Here is a 19,232-nt window from a genome sequence, read left to right as displayed (position 1 = left end):
TTGCACCTTTCTCTTGACCTCCTGTCTCTTTCTTTTATACATCTCCCACTCAATTGCATTTTTTCCCTGCAAAAATGCCTCTCTCTTCTCTTTCACTAATAATCTTACTTCTTCATCCCACCACTCACTACCCTTTCTAATCAACCCACCTCCCACGCTTCTCATGCCACAAGCATCTTTTGCGTAATCCATCACTGATTCCCTAAATACAACCCATTCCTCCCCTACTCCCCTTACTTCCATTGCTCTCACCTTTTTCCATTCTGTACTCAGTCTCTCCTGGTACTTCCTCACACAAGTCTCTTTCCCAAGCTCACTTACTCTCACCACCCTCTTCACCCCAACATTCACTCTTCTTTTCTGAAAACCCATACAAATCTTCACCTTAGCCTCCACAAGATAATGATCAGACATCCCTCCAGTTGCACCTCTCAGCACATTAACATCCAAAAGTCTCTCTTTCGCGCGCCTGTCAATTAACACGTAATCCAATAACGTTCTCTGGCCATCTCTCCTACTTACATACGTATACTTATGTATATCTCGCTTTTTAAACCAGGTATTCCCAATCACCAGTCCTTTTTCAGCACATAAATCTACAAGCCCTTCACCATTTCCATTTACAACACTGAACATCCCATGTATACTAATTATTTCCTCAACTGCCACATTACTCACCTTTGCATATATATATACATATATATATATATATATATATATATATATGTATATTTTTTTTTCATACTATTCGCCATTTCCCGCGATAGCGAGGTAGCGTTAAGAACAGAGGACTGGGCCTTTGAGGGAATACCCTCACCTGGCCCCCTTCTCTGTTCCTTCTTTTGGAAAAAAAAAAAACGAGGGTGGAGGATTTCCAGCCCCCCGCTCCCTTCCCTTTTAGTCGCCTTCTACGACATATATATATATATATATATATATATATATATATATATATGTTTGTACATGTGCATGTACAGATTTTTAAGTTTATATAATATATGTGCAGATGAGTGGATGGGCCATTCCTCATCTGTTTCCTGGCAGTACCACACTGATGTGGGAAACAGCAATTAAGTATAACAAATAAGTATATTTCATATATTTTTTTCATACATATTTGCCACTTCCTGCATTAATGAGGTAGCTTTAAGAACAGAGGACTGAACCTTTGAGGGAATATCCTCACTTGGCACCTTCTCTGTTCCTTGTTTTGGAAAAGTTAAAATGGAAGGGGAGGAATTCCAACCTCCCACTCCCTTCCCTTTCAGTTGCCTTTTATGACAAGCAGGGAATACATGGGAAGTGTTCTTTCTCCTCTGTCCCCTAATGCGGGGAACAGTGATTGAGTATTATAATACTAATAATGAAAAGTAAAATATATCTTTTATCTTATTTATCATACTTTGTTGCTGTCTCTAGTGTTAGCAAGGTAGCGCAAAGAAACAGACGAAAAAATGGCCCAACCCACCCTCATACACATGTATATATATACATGCCCACACATGCACATATACACATCTGTACATTTCAACATATACATACATACATACACAGACATATACATATATACACATGTATATATTCAATATACACATACACACATGTACACATTCACTCTTGCTGCCCCCATCCATTCCCATCACTACTACGCCACACATAAAATGGCACCCCCTCCCCCCCACACGCGTGCAAGGTAGTGCTAGGAAAAGACAACAAAGGCCACATTCATTCACACTCGGTCTCTATATATATTTTTTTTTTTTGCTGTCTCCCGCGTTTGCGAGGTAGCACAAGGAAACAGACGAAAGAAAATGGCCCAACCCACCCCCATACACATGTATATACATAGTCCACACACGCAAATATACATACCTACACAGCTTTCCATGGTTTACCCCAGACGCTTCACATGCCCTGATTCAATCCACTGACAGCACGTCAACCCCGGTATACCACATCGCTCCAATTCACTCTATTCCTTGCCCTCCTTTCACCCTCCTGCATGTTCAGGCCCCGATCACACAAAATCTTCTTCACTCCATCTTTCCACCTCCAATTTGGTCTCCCTCTTCTCTCGTTCCCTCCACCTCCGACACATATATCCTCTTCGTCAATCTTTCCTCACTCATTCTCTCCATGTGCCCAAACCATTTCAAAACACCCTCTTCTGCTCTCTCAACCACGCTCTTTTTATTTCCACACATCTCTCTTACCCTTACGTTACTCACTCGATCAAACCACCTCACACCACACATTGTCCTCAAACATCTCATTTCCAGCACATCCATCCTCCTGCGCACAACTCTATCCATAGCCCACGCCTCGCAACCATACAACATTGTTGGAACCACTATTCCTTCAAACATACCCATTTTTGCTTTCCGAGATAATGTTCTCGACTTCCACACATTCTTCAAGGCTCCCAGAATTTTCGCCCCCTGGGGATAGGGGATTAAGAATACTTCCCACGTATTCCCTGCGTGTCGTAGAAGGCGACTAAAAGGGGAGGGAGCGGGGGGCTGGAAATCCTCCCTCTCGTTTTTTTTTTTTAATTTTCCAAAAGAAGGAACACAGAACTGGGCCAGGTGAGGGTATTCCCTCAAAGGCCCAGTCCTCTGTTCTTAATGCTACCTCGCTAACGCGGGAAATGGCGAATAGTTTAAAAGAAAGAAAAAGAAAATATAAATATATATATATATATATATATATATATATATATATATATATATATATATATATATTTTTTTTTTTTTTTTTTTTTTTTATACTTTGTCGCTGTCTCCCGCGTTTGCGAGGTAGCGCAAGGAAACAGACGAAAGAAATGGCCCAACCCCCCCCCCATACACATGTACATACACACGTCCACACACGCAAATATACATACCTACACAGCTTTCCATGGTTTACCCCAGACGCTTCACATGCCTTGATTCAATCCACTATATATATATATATATATATATATATATATATATATATATATATATATTTCTTTCTTTCTTTTAAACTATTCGCCATTTCCCGCATTACCGAGGTAGCGTTTAAGAACAGAGGACTGGGCCTTTGTGGAATATCCTCAACTGGCCCCCCTCTGTTCCTTCTTTTGGGGATAAAAAAAAAAAAAAAAAAAAAAAAAAAAAAAAAAAAAAACGAGAGGGGAGGATTTCCAGCCTCCCGCTCCCTCCTCCCCTTTTAGTCGCCTTCTACGACACGCAGGGAATACGTGGGAAGTATTCTTAATCCCCTATCCCCAGGGATATATATATATATATATATATATATATATAAAACCCCATCTAATAGAGCCCACGCCTTGCAACCACATAACACTGTTGGAACTACTATTCCTTAAAGCATACCCATTTTTGCACTGCAAGATAACATTTACTCCTTCCGCACATTCTTCATTACTCCCAGAACCTTCACCCCTTCCCCATCCTGTGACTCACTTCTGCTTCCATGGTTCCATTCAATGCTATGTCCACTCCCAGGTACCTAAAACACTTCACTTCCTCAAGTTTTTCTCCATTAAAACTTGCATCTCAATAAACTTGTCCCTCAACCCTACTGAACCTAATATAACCTTGCTCTCATTCACATTTACTCTCAACTTTCTCATTTCACACTTTTCCAAATTCAGTCACCAACTTCTGCAGTTTCTCACTCAAATCAGCCACCAGAGCTGTATCATTGGCAAACAACCGACTCACTTCCCAGGCCTTGTCACACCTCTGTACCATGGCACTATGCATACATTCCACCAATCCTCAGGCACTTCGCCATGGTCCATATATAAAATGAATATCCATACCAACCAACCAAACAACAATAACAGGCATCCCCTTTTTTAATAAATTCCACTGCAACACCATTCAAACCTGCCGCCTTGCTGGATTTCATCTTCCGTAATTATATGTGATTTGGAGAGACAATCAACAGACATTATTAGATTACTTATCAATCGATAGGTATGTAAAGGAGAGTTTTGGATGTAAATGTGCTGGAAAGGGCAGTCGGTGGGAAGTCTAATCATTACCTTATGGAGGTGAAGATGAAGATTTGTGAATGTTTTTAAAAAAGAGGAGACGTTGGGTAGAAGAGATTGGTGAGAGTGAGTGAGCTTGAAAAAGACTTGTTTAGAAATACCAGGAAAGGTCGGTTGTAGAACTTGAAAAGGTATGAGCAAATGAGGTGAGGGGAGTGGGTAAGTAATGGGATGTATTTAGGGAAGCTGTAATGCCATGAGAAAGGTGGGAGGTCCATAGATTAGAAAGGGTAGTGATAGGTGGAATGAAGAAGTTGCTAGTGAAAGAGGAGAGACATTTGGGAGGTACTTGCATTGAATGAGTGCAAATGACTGGGAGATGTATAAGAGAAAGCAGCTGGTAGTTAATAAGGTGAAGGAGTTGAGAAAGGGGGCAAATAATAGCTAGACAGAGAGTATCATTATAAACTTAGGGGAGAGTAAAAATATGTTTTGGAAGGAGGTAAATAACATGCAAAAGACAACCATCAAATAGAATCACTGAAGTGGGCAAAAGGAGGAGTGATGGTAATGATGGAGTGAGGAGGAGATGGGGAGTTTTTTGAAGGATTGTTGAAAGTGTTAGTGGCAGATACAAGGTGCTTTGGTCATGACGGTGTGCAAGGCGAGTTATGAAGCATGGTGTGGTGGAGAGAGAAAAGGTGGTATAAGCCATGTGGAAGATGAAATGTGGCAAGGGAGTGGGAGCCTATGGTATTGGAGCTGAGTATCTTAAATAAGGGAGAGACTATTGTTGTTGACTTATTGGAAAGGATATTCAGTTGATATGTATGGAACATGGTGAAATGCCCGAGGAGTGGCAGAATGCATGTATTGTGCCACTGTACAAAAGCAAAGGGGACAAAGGTGTGTGTTCAAACAATATACATATAAGTTTATTGAGTATACCTGGAAAACTGAATGAGAAGGTATTGACTGAGACGGTGAAGGCATGTACAGAACATCAAATTGGGTAGGAACAGCATGGTTTAAGAAGTGGTAGAGGATTTGTGAATCAGGTGTTTGCTTTGAAAAATGCATGTGAGAAATACTTAGGGAAAAAAACGGATTTGCATTAGGCATTTATGTGTCCAGAGGAGACATATGACAGGGTTGATAGGGATGCTTTGTGGAAGGTTTTAAGAGTATATGGTGTGTGAGGTAAGTTACTAGAAGCAGTGAAAAGTTTTAAACAAGGATATAAGGCATGTGTACGAGTAGTTAGAGAGGAGTGACTGTTTCCCAGTGAATGTCGTTTGCAGCAGGGGTGTGTGATGTCCCCATGGTTGTTTATGTTGTTTATGGATGGGGTGGTTAGGGAGGTAAATGCAAGAGTTTTGGAAAAATGGGCAAGTATGCAGTTGGATTCTTTAAGTTTCCCTTGGGGAATGGAGTGTCACAACCACTGCAATAGCATGAAACAAATTGCTGTCAAGGAGTGCCAGGCAAGAACAAAATCAAATGCAATGGAAATGGATGTTTGTTACTTTCTTTAAAAAAAAACATGCGTAAGCAGTGAATTACACTGAGGATCTATGGTTGTGTGAGAAACTGTCCACATTACGTTGAAAGATAATAGAGAATAGTAATAGAAAATGTCTTACCTTATTTCTCTGATTATACTGCTGATATCGGTTTTCCTGTGGGAAGGATAATTTTCCGTAAGAATCAAGCTCTCATGACATAAATTACCTTAATCGACCTGGGAAAAAAAAGTACCTAGGTAGTTCTCTGACGTCAAATTGAATGTGTTCCGATTCTTTAACATGGATCTCTGTTATTTTGTTAGGAAGGTGTTACTTTGCTTTTCATGAATGACCCTAAAATAAAATTAGGAAAAAAAACTCCTCTTAATTTTTCCAATCTTATTTGACCACAATATCAAAAATGTCTACAGTAAGAGGCAAATTACAAAATTGGAAACATCCATAATGACATTTCCACCATAAATAAAAATATAATATGAAGTACAAACACAAGATTTTCCCTAACCATATACAGTATGTGCATCAACTTTGTCCATCCAAGGACACGTATCAAGCAGTCAGGAAGATTTATCTAAATTGGCTAATTAATCTGCAAGCAGTGCTTAAATTTCACCAATATGAATACTATGGGGTATAATTTGAATACCCAACCAAATGAAATGTGCATTTCTAATCAAATTCTGTTAAAACTCTGCCAGTATAGGTGAGATTCAACATTTAAGCTTCACTATTCAATCAAAAGAATATCAAAAATCAATAAACTCTATTAAACTTTGCCAGTCAAGATAAGATTTAACAGTACAGTACAGCTCAACTTCTTTACAAAAAGATTCACAATTCAATCAAAAGAACGTCAAAAATTAACAAACTCGAGATAAGGCAATATACTATCATATTCAATATAATAGGTTACAAATGTAGTATTAGTTTACAATTCTTCACAACCTGATAAAAATATAAATGCATTCCTCTGTTGCACTTAACTATGGAGTTAAGCAATGACAGAACATGTAAATCCTGCATGGCTCATTATCATCATATTCATATAACACTTAAAAGTTCAAAATGAAATATCTGTAAACCTAATCATATGAAAAACTATCATGCGTCAGTACCAATACTAGTATAAACTAACTCCCTACTCATTTAAAAGTCTCAATACATCTATGTGACAGATACTGACAGATGTAATTATCTGTATGTCACATAGTACAGGGAGTTGAGCATTCATATCAGCCCCAAGGAAACCATCAATCATAGTTTAACACAAGGCACTTGGACCAAGAGTTTAATATAAAGGGAAAACAGCTTACAGACTGAACACTGCAAACACTTTTTTATAATGTTTTTGGTGGTCCAATGGAAGACTATATCATTTTGTAATTTCTGAGAATCTTTCAATAACAAGATTTTCAAATATATTCAGGTGTCATCTGCAAAGGGTGTTTGCATCATTGTCAGATACGTGATGCAAGTTCCTTGGGGATAAGAAAAAAAAAAAAATGAAAACAGCTTCATTTATGTGTTGAGATCCCAATAAAAAAATTACATTCTAGATAGACGTACACTGAAAAAGCTTGGGACCTAGATCCCCATTTTGTCAATAATTAAAAGTACATACATGTATTCAAGAAATGCTTAGATGCCATATTAATTCATTTCCTTAAAATGTAAAGAATTTATTATTTATCTTTATTTTGCTTTGTCGCTGTCTCCCGCATTTGCGAGGTAGCGCAAGGAAACAGACGAAAGAAATGGCCCAACCCACCCCCATACACATGTATATACATACATGTCCACACACGCAAATATACATACCAATACATCTCAATGTACACATATATATACACACACAGACATATACATATATACACATGTACATAATTCATACTGCCTGCCTTTATTTATTCCCATCGCCACCTCGCCACACATGGAATAACATCCCCCTCCCCCCTCATGTGTGCAAGGTAGCGCTAGGGAAAGACAACAAAGGCCCCATTCGTTCACACTCAGTCTCTAGCTGTCATGTAATAATGCCCAAAACCACAGCTCCCTTTCCACATCCAGGCCCCACAAAACTTTCCATGGTTTACCCCAGACGCTTCACATACCCTGATTCAATCCATTGACAGCACATCGACCCCGGTATACCACCGATCCAATTCACTCTATTCCTTGCCCGCCTTTCACCCTCCCGCATGTTCAGGCCCCGATCACTCAAAATCTTTTTCACTCCATCTTTCCACCTCCAATTTGGTCTCCCACTTCTCGTTCCCTCCACCTCCGACACATATATCCTCTTGGTCAATCTTTCCTCACTCATTCTCTACATGTGCCCAAACCATTTCAAAACACCCTCTTCTGCTCCAGCGCTGTGTCATCAGCGAACAACAACTGACTCACTTCCCAAGCTCTCTCATCCCCAACAGACTTCATACTTGCCCCTCTTTCCAAAACTCTTGCATTTACCTCCCTAACAACCCCATCCATAAACAAATTAAACAACCATGGAGACATCACACACCCCTGCCGCAAACCTACATTCACTGAGAACCAATCACTTTCCTCTCTTCCTACACGTACACATGCCTTACATCCTCGATAAAAACTTTTCACTGCTTCTAACAACTTGCCTCCCACACCATATATTCTTAATACCTTCCACAGAGCATCTCTAGCAACTCTATCATATGCCTTCTCCAGATCCATAAATGCTACATACAAATCCATTTGCTTTTCTAAGTATTTCTCACATACATTCTTCAAAGCAAACACTTGATCCACACATCCTCTACCACTTCTGAAACCACACTGCTCTTCCCCAATCTCATGCTCTGTACATGCCTTCACCCTCTCAATCAATACCCTCCCATATAATTTACCAGGAATACTCCACAAACTTATACCTCTTTAATTTGAGCACTCACTCTTATCCCCTTTGCCTTTGTACAATGGCACTATGCATGCATTCCGCCAATCCTCAGGCACCTCACCATGAGTCATACATACATTAAATAACCTTACCAACCAGTCAATAATACAGTCACCACCTTTTTTAATAAATTCCACTGCAATACCATCCAAACCTGCTGCCTTGCCGGCTTTCATCTTACGCAAAGCTTTTACTACCTCTTCTCTGTTTACCAAATCATTTTCCCTAACCCTCTCACTTTGCACACCACATCGATCAAAACACCCTATATCTGCCACTCTATCATCAAACACATTCAACAAACCTTCAAAATACTCACTCCATCTCCTTCTCACATCACCACTACTTGTTATCACCTCCCCATTTGTGCCCTTCACTGAAGTTCCCATTTGCTCCCTTTTCCTACGCACTTTATTTACCTACTTCCAGAACATCTTTTTATTCTCCTTAAAATTTAGTGATACTCTCTCACCCCAACTCTCATTTGCCCTCTTTTTCACCTCTTGCACCTTTCTCTTGACCTCCTGTCTCTTTCTTTTATACATCTCCCGCTCAATTGCATTTTATCCCTGCAAAAATCGTCCAAATGCCTCTCTCTTCTCTTTCACTAATACTCTTACTTCTTCATCCCACCACTCACTACCCTTTCTAATCAACCCACCTCCCACTCTTCTCATGCCACAAGCATCTTTTGCGCAATCCATCACTGATTCCCTAAATACATCCCATTCCCTTACTTCCAGTTCTCACCTTTTTCCATTCTGTACTCAGTCTCTCCCGGTACTTCCTCACACAAGTCTCCTTCCCAAGCTCACTTACTCTCACCACCCTCTTCACCCCAACATTCACTCTTCTTTTCTGAAAACCCATACAAATCTTCACCTTAGCCTCCACAAGATAATGATCAGACATCCCTCCAGTTGCACCTCTCAGCACATTAACATCCAAAAGTCTCTTTCGCGCGCCTGTCAATTAACACGTAATCCAATAACACTCTCTGGCCATCTCTCCTACTTACATACGTATACTTATGTATATCTCGCTTTTTAAACCAGGTATTCCCAATCACCAGTCCTTTTTCAGCACAGAAATCTACAAGCTCTTCACCATTTCCATTTACAACACTGAACACCCCATGTATACCAATTATTCCCTCAACTGCCACATTACTCACCTTTGCATTCAAATCACCCATCACTATAACCCAGTCACGTGCATCAAAACCACTAACACACTCATTCAGCTGCTCCCAAAACACTTGCCTCTCATGATCTTTCTTCTCATGCCCAGGTGCATATGCACCAATAATCACCCATCTCTCTCCATCAACTTTCAGTTTTACCCATATCAATCGAGAATTTACTTTCTTACATTCTATCACATACTCCCACAACTCCTGTTTCAGGAGTACTGCTACTCCTTCCCTTGCTCTTGTCGTCTCACTAACTCCTGACTTTACTCCCAAGACATTCCCAAACCAGAGACATTCCCAAACCACTCTTCCCCTTTACCCTTGAGCTTCGTTTCACTCAAGAGCCAAAACATCCAGGTTCCTTTCCTCAAACATACTATCTATCTCTCCTTTTTTCACATCTTGGTTACATCCACACACATTTAGACACCCCAGTCTGAGCCTTCAAGGAGGATGAGCACTCCCCGCGTGACTCCTTCTTCTGTTTCCCATTTTAGAAAGTTAAAAAATACAAGGAGGGGAGGATTTCTGGCCCCCCACTCCCGTCCCCTCTAGTCGCCTTCTACGACACGCGAGGAATGCGTGGGAAGTATTCTTTCACCCCTATCCCCAGGGATATTTCTTATATTTCTTATATTCTTTTCTTACCACTGCACCTATAAACAGCTTAAACAACTACAGTAACATAACACACCCCTGACACAGGCCAATTGTCAACAGAAACCACTAACCATCCTCCCCTACTTACACACATCCCTTACTCTCCAGGTGAATGCTTCTCACTGCATCTGGTTACTTTCCATTTACCCAGTATATTTCTAGCACCTTACAAGAAGATTCTCAGTCCAAATCTATAAATTCCACAATCAAATGCTCTTTCTCTAAGTATTTCTAACATAAATTCTTCCAAGCAAACACCTGGTTCACACAACCCACGTTGGCAAAATAGTGCCAGGAAACAGAGGTAAGACCCATCCACTCAAACATAATATGTACATATATGCACACAGACACACAACTGTAAACCATTTAAAGGATGACCACTTAATAAACGATTCTCAGCATGATTTATGATGAAACTGTTCTCTGGCAATTGTGCTTCATTTCTATTCTGATACAATCAACATACGAGACAAGAAAAGCACTGTCACCTATCTGGATTTTATAAAGTTCTGCATCAAAGCATACTAATAATTTTCACATGGTACTGATGAAGTTGTACTTTGGTAGATAGAAAATTAGTTGCCGAACTGTAAACATGGGGTTGCACAGTCATCAAAAAAAAGTATCAGCCACCCAAGGGTCAATGAAGTACGATATTAGCAAAACCTGTGATGTAGTGATGTATCAGTTGGGTTGGTACCAACAGCTAGAGAATGTCCCATGTCTCTATACAGGCTTCAAACGGTTTACCACATTAAAGTTTCAAAATACAGTAACTGACATCATAGAACCACTGTCATCAATAAAGACAGTGCAATAGTACAACACGGTAGCTGAAAACCACAAAGTGAGTATCCATATCAGAAGCTTGTGTATACGAGAAAACTTCATGATGCAAAACTTCGTCATATTACTGGGCACATACAGCATGCCAGTCATATTCATAATCAAAATATAGCTCTTATCAGCACTATTTTCCATGTCTTACATACGCAGTAATAAATACATGAATTTGGTACCACCATATATTGTCCTCAAACATATTCACGCTTCCATTTCTCATCTATAGTCCATACCTCATTTCCATATAAAACCATCTGGACTACTATACCTTCACACATTTCCATTTTCACTTTCCCTAATAGTGACCTCTCTCCACATATCCCTCAATGTCCCAAGAAATTTCACCCCCTCAACTCACCTAAAAGCTTTCATTGCATTCCAAGCAAAGTCCACTTCCAGGTATCTAAAACACTTCACTTCTTCAATGGTTTCTCCATTCAAATTCGAACCCCACCTAACATCTCACTGCACTTAGTTACTAAACCTAATAACATTACTCACTCATTTTAAAGTCAACACTCCTAAACTCAGACATCAATTTCTGCAGTTTCTTACTTATATCAGCATCTAGTATTGTGTCATTAACAAACTAACACATATCTCCCAGGCCCCAAACCTAACAGACTCTCCAAATTCCTTGCGTGCATTTACCTTCCTCACCAAGCCAACCATTACACACCCCTGCCACAGACCCACCATCACCTGGAACCAATCACCCTCCTCTCTAACTAATCACACACACGTCACTGTTTCATAATAAACACATCACACCATATATCTGCAACACAACATACATCTCTATCAACCTTATATTCTTTCTCCAGACCAACAGATGCCACATTCAAATCTTTCCATTTCTCAAGAAAAAATTTCACCCACAGTCTTCAGAGAAACACCTAATGCACACATGATCCTCTACCACTCCTGAAACCATTGTTCCTTCCCTTTCTGATACCTTTGGATGCCACAACCAGCTCAATATCCACTCTTTCATCCAATTTACACTCAAAGTTATACCTCTGCAATTTGAATACTCACTTTTATCCCCCTTTATAAAATGGCATTACACATGCACTCGTTCAGCCTCAAGCACCTTACCATGATCCATACATACAACGAAAATCCTGATCAATCAATCCTAAGCCTATATATATATATAAGCCAAGCTGACCCATACGCATGTGGGTGGAACATGTATGCTACATCAATGGCCCTAAACAAAGAAAACATGCTAGTACAGGGCTAATGAAAATGTATATTCATCTACACTTTGCTCACAATTTCTATACCTTTCCATGCAGTATCCATACCTCCCCTCTCAGTATTCATAACTTTCCTCAGCTTCCTTGCCTTCCAAGACATTTGTTGGCTCAGTTATAAAACAAATAATGAAGTGCATATATTCCATTTATTTCAAAAACATCATTCATAAGAATAAATATATCTATGTACAGTTATAACCAAATGTTCAGTAAGTTGCATGATGCATTTTTTGATGTTTTCTGTATTGCAATCATATTTTGTTCAAAGTCCTAATTCCACAGAAAGTAAACAACACCATACATAAAAGGAAACCACCAATGCCAAACAGATCTACATACCTACAAATGTCCTAGGAAACTTTATAACATCTCCCTTGCTAGGTTTCCTTCTCTTTTGATTCTTTGGCACTGGCTGGCATAGCAGTTCATATTTCATGTTTTTTTTATGGTCACTTGTTTTAAATCTAATGCATGCTGCATATTTTTGCATTATTAGAATTAATATTGTGTTCACCGCGAACAGTAATCTAATTTCTCCTCACTCTGTTGTCTTTGGGAAAATGATGGAAAATAACACTTCCATTACATTCGCTATAATTTGAGAGGCATGATAAAATGGAGCACTAGCTGGGCACTTGGTTGTATGTTTTTCTGAGTGTCAGGAGGCATAGTCGTGTTTTAAGGGCAGTGGCAGACTGATGGGAGGGACCTGATCACTCAGCCAAGGCCCTGAATCAACCAAGGGTTCAAGGCCACATCATCAAAAGTCAGCCTACGGAGCCTGATCCATATTTTGGAGTCAAAAGTGGGTCAACTTGGTATATATGGGCTTAGAATCAATCCACAAGTCACTCACTTTCTAAAAAATTCAACTGCAATACCATCCACTCCAGCAGCATTGTTTTCCTCAGGGCTTTCACAATTTCTTCCCTTTTCTCCAAACCAATTCCCAAAACTCATTTCGTATACTTCCACAACCCAAACATCTTAAATCTGCCATCCTATCATCAAAAACACTCAACAATCCTTCACAGTATATCCATCCCTCACTTTATGCAAGATCATTATACATGATTCTGTTATTCTGCAAGGAACCTACTTATGCCAGTCCCTCTTTTTGTGTAGTCAAAATTTGCTACTTTGCAGGTGTATGTGACAGAGTGCTTCACAACTTCAGTGACGGTTGTCAGGTGGCATAAGTGTGGGTCATGGTTGGAGCAGACTAAGTTACTACCATTGTCCTCTTGCCCTCACCCACACACTAACTCTTGACTTAACCCCAACAACATTTGCCAACCATTCTTTCTCTACCCTTGAGCTTTATCTTACTTGAGCTAGAAAGCCAGGTTCCTATCCTCAAAGAAGCTATCCCACTCTTTCTCTCCTTCTCATCTTAATTACATTCAAACATCCCAACCTGAGCCATCAGGAAGATGAGCAATAGCAATACTGTACACATTACATAATCCTATGTTCTTAAATTTCCGTTACTTCTCACTCTGTAGTTATCACTAACCCAAAATACTATATAAACTATTTATACATCCACTGGTGTGTAAGAATGTGAATTAACAGACAACTGGCATTAATGGAAGGCCCTTTCCTTCACTAGCATCAAAGTTTTAAACTAAAAGTAAAAATATGAAGAAACATTAACAATATATCAATTGCAAGGACAAATTTCACATCAATGCATGAACAATAGTGTAATAATTGCGAACTATTTTCTAAAATTCACATCAGTGCAAGAATGATAAGCTCCCCTTCCTCTTTCAAATTGTATCTAGCTTTACCTCTATCTAATTCATCTCCGTGGTTATTGATGTATCAGCCTCTCCTGTCTCCATAAACTGTGGTGTCCCTGAAGACTTTGTCCTGTCTCCTAAACTACTGCTCCTTTTTAACAACAATCTACTTGCTTCCACTAAAATCCAATTGCACTCATGCTGATGACTCAACACTGCATCCCTTACATTCTTCAATTCTAATACTTATCTTGCTCAATATACATCTAATCACAACTTCCTCAATAAACATTGATTTGGACTAGATATCTCAGTGAGGTAGATAAAATCTAGTCAAGTTTAATGCCTCCATGACGTCTCGATTGAAAATCTTAACTTTCCTCTCTCCTTCAACAATTCTGTAATCTAATCTCTTACCTCACAGAACATGCTTGGTGTTACTGTAATATCCACTATCTTGGAGACCCAACACTGCAGAAATAGCTAAGTCTGCCTCTAAGAAACTAGGAGTCCTGCTTAAATGAAATTTCTTTTCTACTGATCAATTGCGGTTTATACAAAGGACTAATTGTATGGAGTACCACTCTCACATCTAGTGCGGTTCTAGCTCTGCATTCTTCCTTGATAGGGTAGAGTCGAAAGCAGTCAGACTTATGATCTCTCCACTCTCCAAGATAATCTCAAAACTTGACCAGCTTGCCCTATGCCTACAATGTTGGTTCACTTTCCCTCTTTTGTTGGTATTACTAAGGTTTTTGCTCCTAAGGGCTGAGAGTCACATGATTATGAGTGTGAGGCCCTAGAAACTCAGCGGTGGGCAGTTCTGATAACAGTTTCTTTCCCTTTGGAACTCTCTACCCTCACATCTTTTCCAACACCGCTAACCTGGCACATTTGAAAGACATTTTGCACTTCCATCAAAATTCATGAATAGTTTTCTTCTCCCTTTCATTAACCTCTCTATTTTTTCAATTAAGCCCCAGCATTTTGTTCATGACTGAAGCATCCAACGTATGAAGAAAAATACTATTACAAATATGAATATTCTTACTTTCTCTTTCTAAAATTACTTAGTAAACTTCTTTCTAATATTACCCAGAGACCTATAACATCACCACCATTCAACCTTTTCTCATATATAAACCTGAAACAATTGAACTGATCAATTTTCCCCATCAGTGATCTGTTTATTGGACAAATTCATGTAATTTGTATGGGTAATAACTAGATAAACTACTTCCAACAAAACAGGATAGCAACAGATGATATTCCTTCTATATCCCTTCAAAGTTTTTTCATAATTCTAACTGGGTTATGTTCTATACTCTTCCCTAACACAATTTTCTCACCATTAGAAGCATTACAAACAATTAATAACCCATTCAATTACGAGCTGCAATCATGGTAATAACCACAAAGTTTACATTCATTTTCCTAAAGAACCATATGAACACTGTTCATGCCAAGCTTCATTGTAAATCATCATACACTACACTTTTCCTAAGGACAAAAATCTTTTATAATAAAACGGTACTTCTGGTCATTCATATATTCGAATATTCAGGTAAATTACCTATGAGTACAAACACTGTGGCATTCTAAGATATTACTTAAATCAACACTGTGGCATTCTAAGAAATTACTTAATCATGCAACTTCTTTACATAAAATTAACAATATGGACCACCTATGCTCTCTTCTATTCTCAAGAATAGGTAAAAGACAATTATTCATGCGATATAGTGGACAAAATAACTTTAAGTATGAATAAAGCGATCTATCTTTTAATACATTCATTCTTAACGTAAATAAGCAATGCACAGAACAGCATGAGAATATTAAGAAATATTTCCAAAGAATGTATTCCATTAAAAAAAATAGTTAAGTTGGCCTCATTTCTTGTAGTTTTCCACAAAATAATACTTTTTAAAAGTGCATACAAGATATTAACCAAGGAGCCCCTGTACATTTTTGTTATTGAATAAATAGTTTGCCCCATTCTTTAATATATGATAAAAACACAGTATCTTCCAACAGCGCTGTTGCCAGACTCCACCAACTCAAAAAGCCACCTTCTGCAAGGCTGTATCACCAAGAGCACTAAGTGATTCCCAAATTTTCCCCACATTTTTCATTAGAGCCACATCATTCCAATATTTTTCTCATAGCGCCACCCAAACTACCATTACCATTTGCCAGAGCATAAACAGTAATGGTCCAGTCACATTCCCTATCACTGTAATTACTCCTAACAATAACAAGTTTACAAATATGAATTTCTTCCCAACCTTTGGTTACTTTAGGAGTGCCCTTAAACTGGTATCTATCCCATTCACAGCAAGTGTTGTGACAGCAACACCCATATTAAGTCAGCTGCATGGTACAGCTATATAGCTTTACCAATGAATTTCACACCTGAAGTACTGACAAGAAAAAAATACAGCAACTATCAAACACAAAACGAATGCTAATGAGCCAATCATTCATGAGCCATCAAAGTGTTGTACAGAGCACCATAAATACTGCAAAAGCTGCTATCCTGGTTGCAAGAGAATATGAGGAACTAAATAAGCGAGAAAAGTGAAACAAAGTGACAGGTCTGATATTGTCTATCCTGGTGTTGCAAAGGCAAAACAGGATGTGAGCTGATAAGAACAGTATTTGTGAAATACCTTTTTCCTATATTTTCTCTAGCAAATACTTTTTCTGTATGAAATAACTCGTGCTACATACAAAATACAAATTCTATAATAACTAACTCATTCCACAAATAAAATACAAAACAATCAACTACGGAGCAGTTGCTCAATTCATACAAGCAATCCAACTTATTAACTGTCCCTCTGGCTAACTTCAAAACTTGAGCCCCTTGCCCTACACCACAATGTTGGTTGACTCCCTCTTCTATAGATATTACTTTGGTTATTGCTTCACAGAGCTGGCTACTTGTGTGCCAAAAACCACTAACTTGACCGCGCAATACTCCCCTAACTGCTGTATCACTTAAAAGTAGGCCATTTTGATACCTGCTTCTTTCCTTATATGTTGAAGCTTTGGAACTCTCTACCTTCCCATATACCTTTCCTAATAACAATGACCTGGCACATTTCAAGACAGGTTTTTCCATAAAAATTCGTAAATACTTCTAGTTTTTGTTTTCCGTTTCATAATTCTCTCTACAGTTGAAAAAAGGCCTGGCCTTGATGTGGATTTTAGTTAATGACTGGAACCTTCAACACAAAGTAACTTTCCCACAAAGACTGCATTATTTGCATATGTATCAAGTGATCAATATTCTCAAAAAAAAAGTTATAAAAATTGACAAGTGTTTTTGCTTATGCAAACAGTACAAAACCCTAAATGTATGTGCATTAAAGAAAGAAGAGTGGGAAGGGAAAATGAAGTAGATTCATGCATCTGGCAGTGATGAGATTTTCTGCTTCCATAAGTTCAGGGGAGCTACTGGAACATGTATTTCTTTTACTCAGAGATAAACACAAATTTCCCAATGATATTCACACATCTACAGCAGGTTGCAGTGAGTGATTTATGGCACTTTCAAAACAATTGCAAAGACCAGTTCTTTCAGATCAAATAACCTCCAGTGGATACATCAGCCATGACTGCATTCAGTTGGGTATTTATGTGCTCTTGGAATTATCTTAACATCTGAAGATATTCTTAACCTGGGGTGTTTTACAACATCCACGGCCTTCCTTGCCATGCCCAAGCCCCAACAACCAAAAGAAGCCTCAGAGATAAGCAGAGACGATGAAGCCAGAACACTCCAAAAGATGAATACCAGTTAAACAAGCGTAATATTAGTGTCTAGTTGACATGGAGACAATCTGTCGACCTAAGAATGTAATCTGATCAACTTGGTCAAATAAAACTAATTTACTAGCAATAATCACAAAAAAAATTCACTATAGTACATTAAGTTTTGAGATAGGTTCCTCGAGCTGAAATTCTTTTTCATATGTGCCAGGTTTAAAGAAAAACAAAAACCAAGTAACCAAACTCTGCTAATGTAATCTACAGTTCTTCAATCAATGCTGCAGGTAAAACAGTTCCTTAAGGGTACAGAGTCCATTAGTTTCATTTCCGCCAGACCATCAAGGTAAACAATGCCAAAGATGGAAATCAAAGGTAATAAGCATACCTGGTTTTTGTCATAGCCGCCACCGCCGCCGCGTCCACCACGGCCCCGGCCCCTATAGTAGCCGCCACCGCCTCGCTGCTCGTTCCTACCCTCATTCCTTCCCTCAGCGTTGTTGCTGCCACCGCCACTTCCTAAGCTTCCTATGCCGCCTGGAACTTGTGTTGAAGTCTGGGCACTGTTGGCGTTGGCACTACCTCCGCCGCGGCCAGCAGGGCCACCGCCACGGCCACCTCCACCGCCGCCGCCACTACCGCCTCCCCGGTTACCACGGAAGCCTCCTCGACCACCTCGTCCTCCACCTCGGAAATTGCTGGTGTTATCACTATTTTCATTTGATTTTTGCGACTGTGGCTCTTTCTTCACGTTGTCCAGGTTCTTAGGCTGTGCCTGAGCGTCCATGGCCATGGCTTGCGATAATAATGAAGTGAACAACAATCTCAACAGCTTGACTCAAAATGGCGGAGCGCCGTGCAGGGGTGTACTCCACGCGAGGCGGGGGCAATGATCGATACTGCGCATGCGCTTCACTCCGACCCACGCCACCACGCGTCTCTATACCCTATCATCCATTCTTATTATTTACCTCCTCCCCATCATATATACCTTAATCGTTGCATGGAAATAATCTTAACAAACATGAGTAGTCAAAAAATTCAAATAGATTTTCTACGAGTATTTTGCAAAGGGTGTTGTTCTTCAGACAAATTTGTTGATTATTTGACTACTGCGCATTGTCTACCCCTAGAAAAATGTTGGATCGTACATAGGATACCAAGCACGGATCATTGAAGATGTGTGAATATAGATATTAAAGTAATTTTTATATATCACTATTTAAGAACTTCATATGAGGGCTGTCCATAAAAGAGTGCTAAAACATCTACACGGAAGGTTATTTTCTCAATTGATTGATTGCACATCA

General features: G+C 39.3%; 1 protein-coding gene across 10 annotated transcripts in view; it reads right to left on the bottom strand.

Moving 5' to 3' along the window:
• The window catches only part of LOC139749089 (uncharacterized), a 364,613-nt gene extending 345,793 nt beyond the window's left edge, over window positions 1-18,820 (bottom strand). For 3 of the 10 annotated variants that reach the window (XM_071662635.1, XM_071662626.1, XM_071662631.1), the window contains exons 1-2: window positions 18,311-18,816; window positions 5,629-5,664 (exon numbers count right to left, since the gene is read on the bottom strand). In XM_071662635.1, coding sequence (XP_071518736.1) covers window positions 5,629-5,664; window positions 18,311-18,715 — 441 coding nt within the window. In that variant the 5' untranslated portion in view covers window positions 18,716-18,816. Of the gene's footprint in view, window positions 1-5,628; window positions 5,665-18,310 lie in introns of all 10 variants that reach the window. The other 7 variants (XR_011712885.1, XM_071662632.1, XM_071662627.1 and 4 more) reach the window with 6 other exon arrangements.
• Window positions 18,821-19,232: the final 412 nt, after the last annotated feature.

This window comes from Panulirus ornatus, chromosome 6 (genome assembly GCF_036320965.1).
Source record: "Panulirus ornatus isolate Po-2019 chromosome 6, ASM3632096v1, whole genome shotgun sequence".
Classification (NCBI taxonomy): Eukaryota; Metazoa; Arthropoda; class Malacostraca; order Decapoda; family Palinuridae; genus Panulirus; species Panulirus ornatus.
Note: the sequence above shows the minus strand (reverse complement) of the source record. Positions and strands in the feature narration are given on the sequence as shown.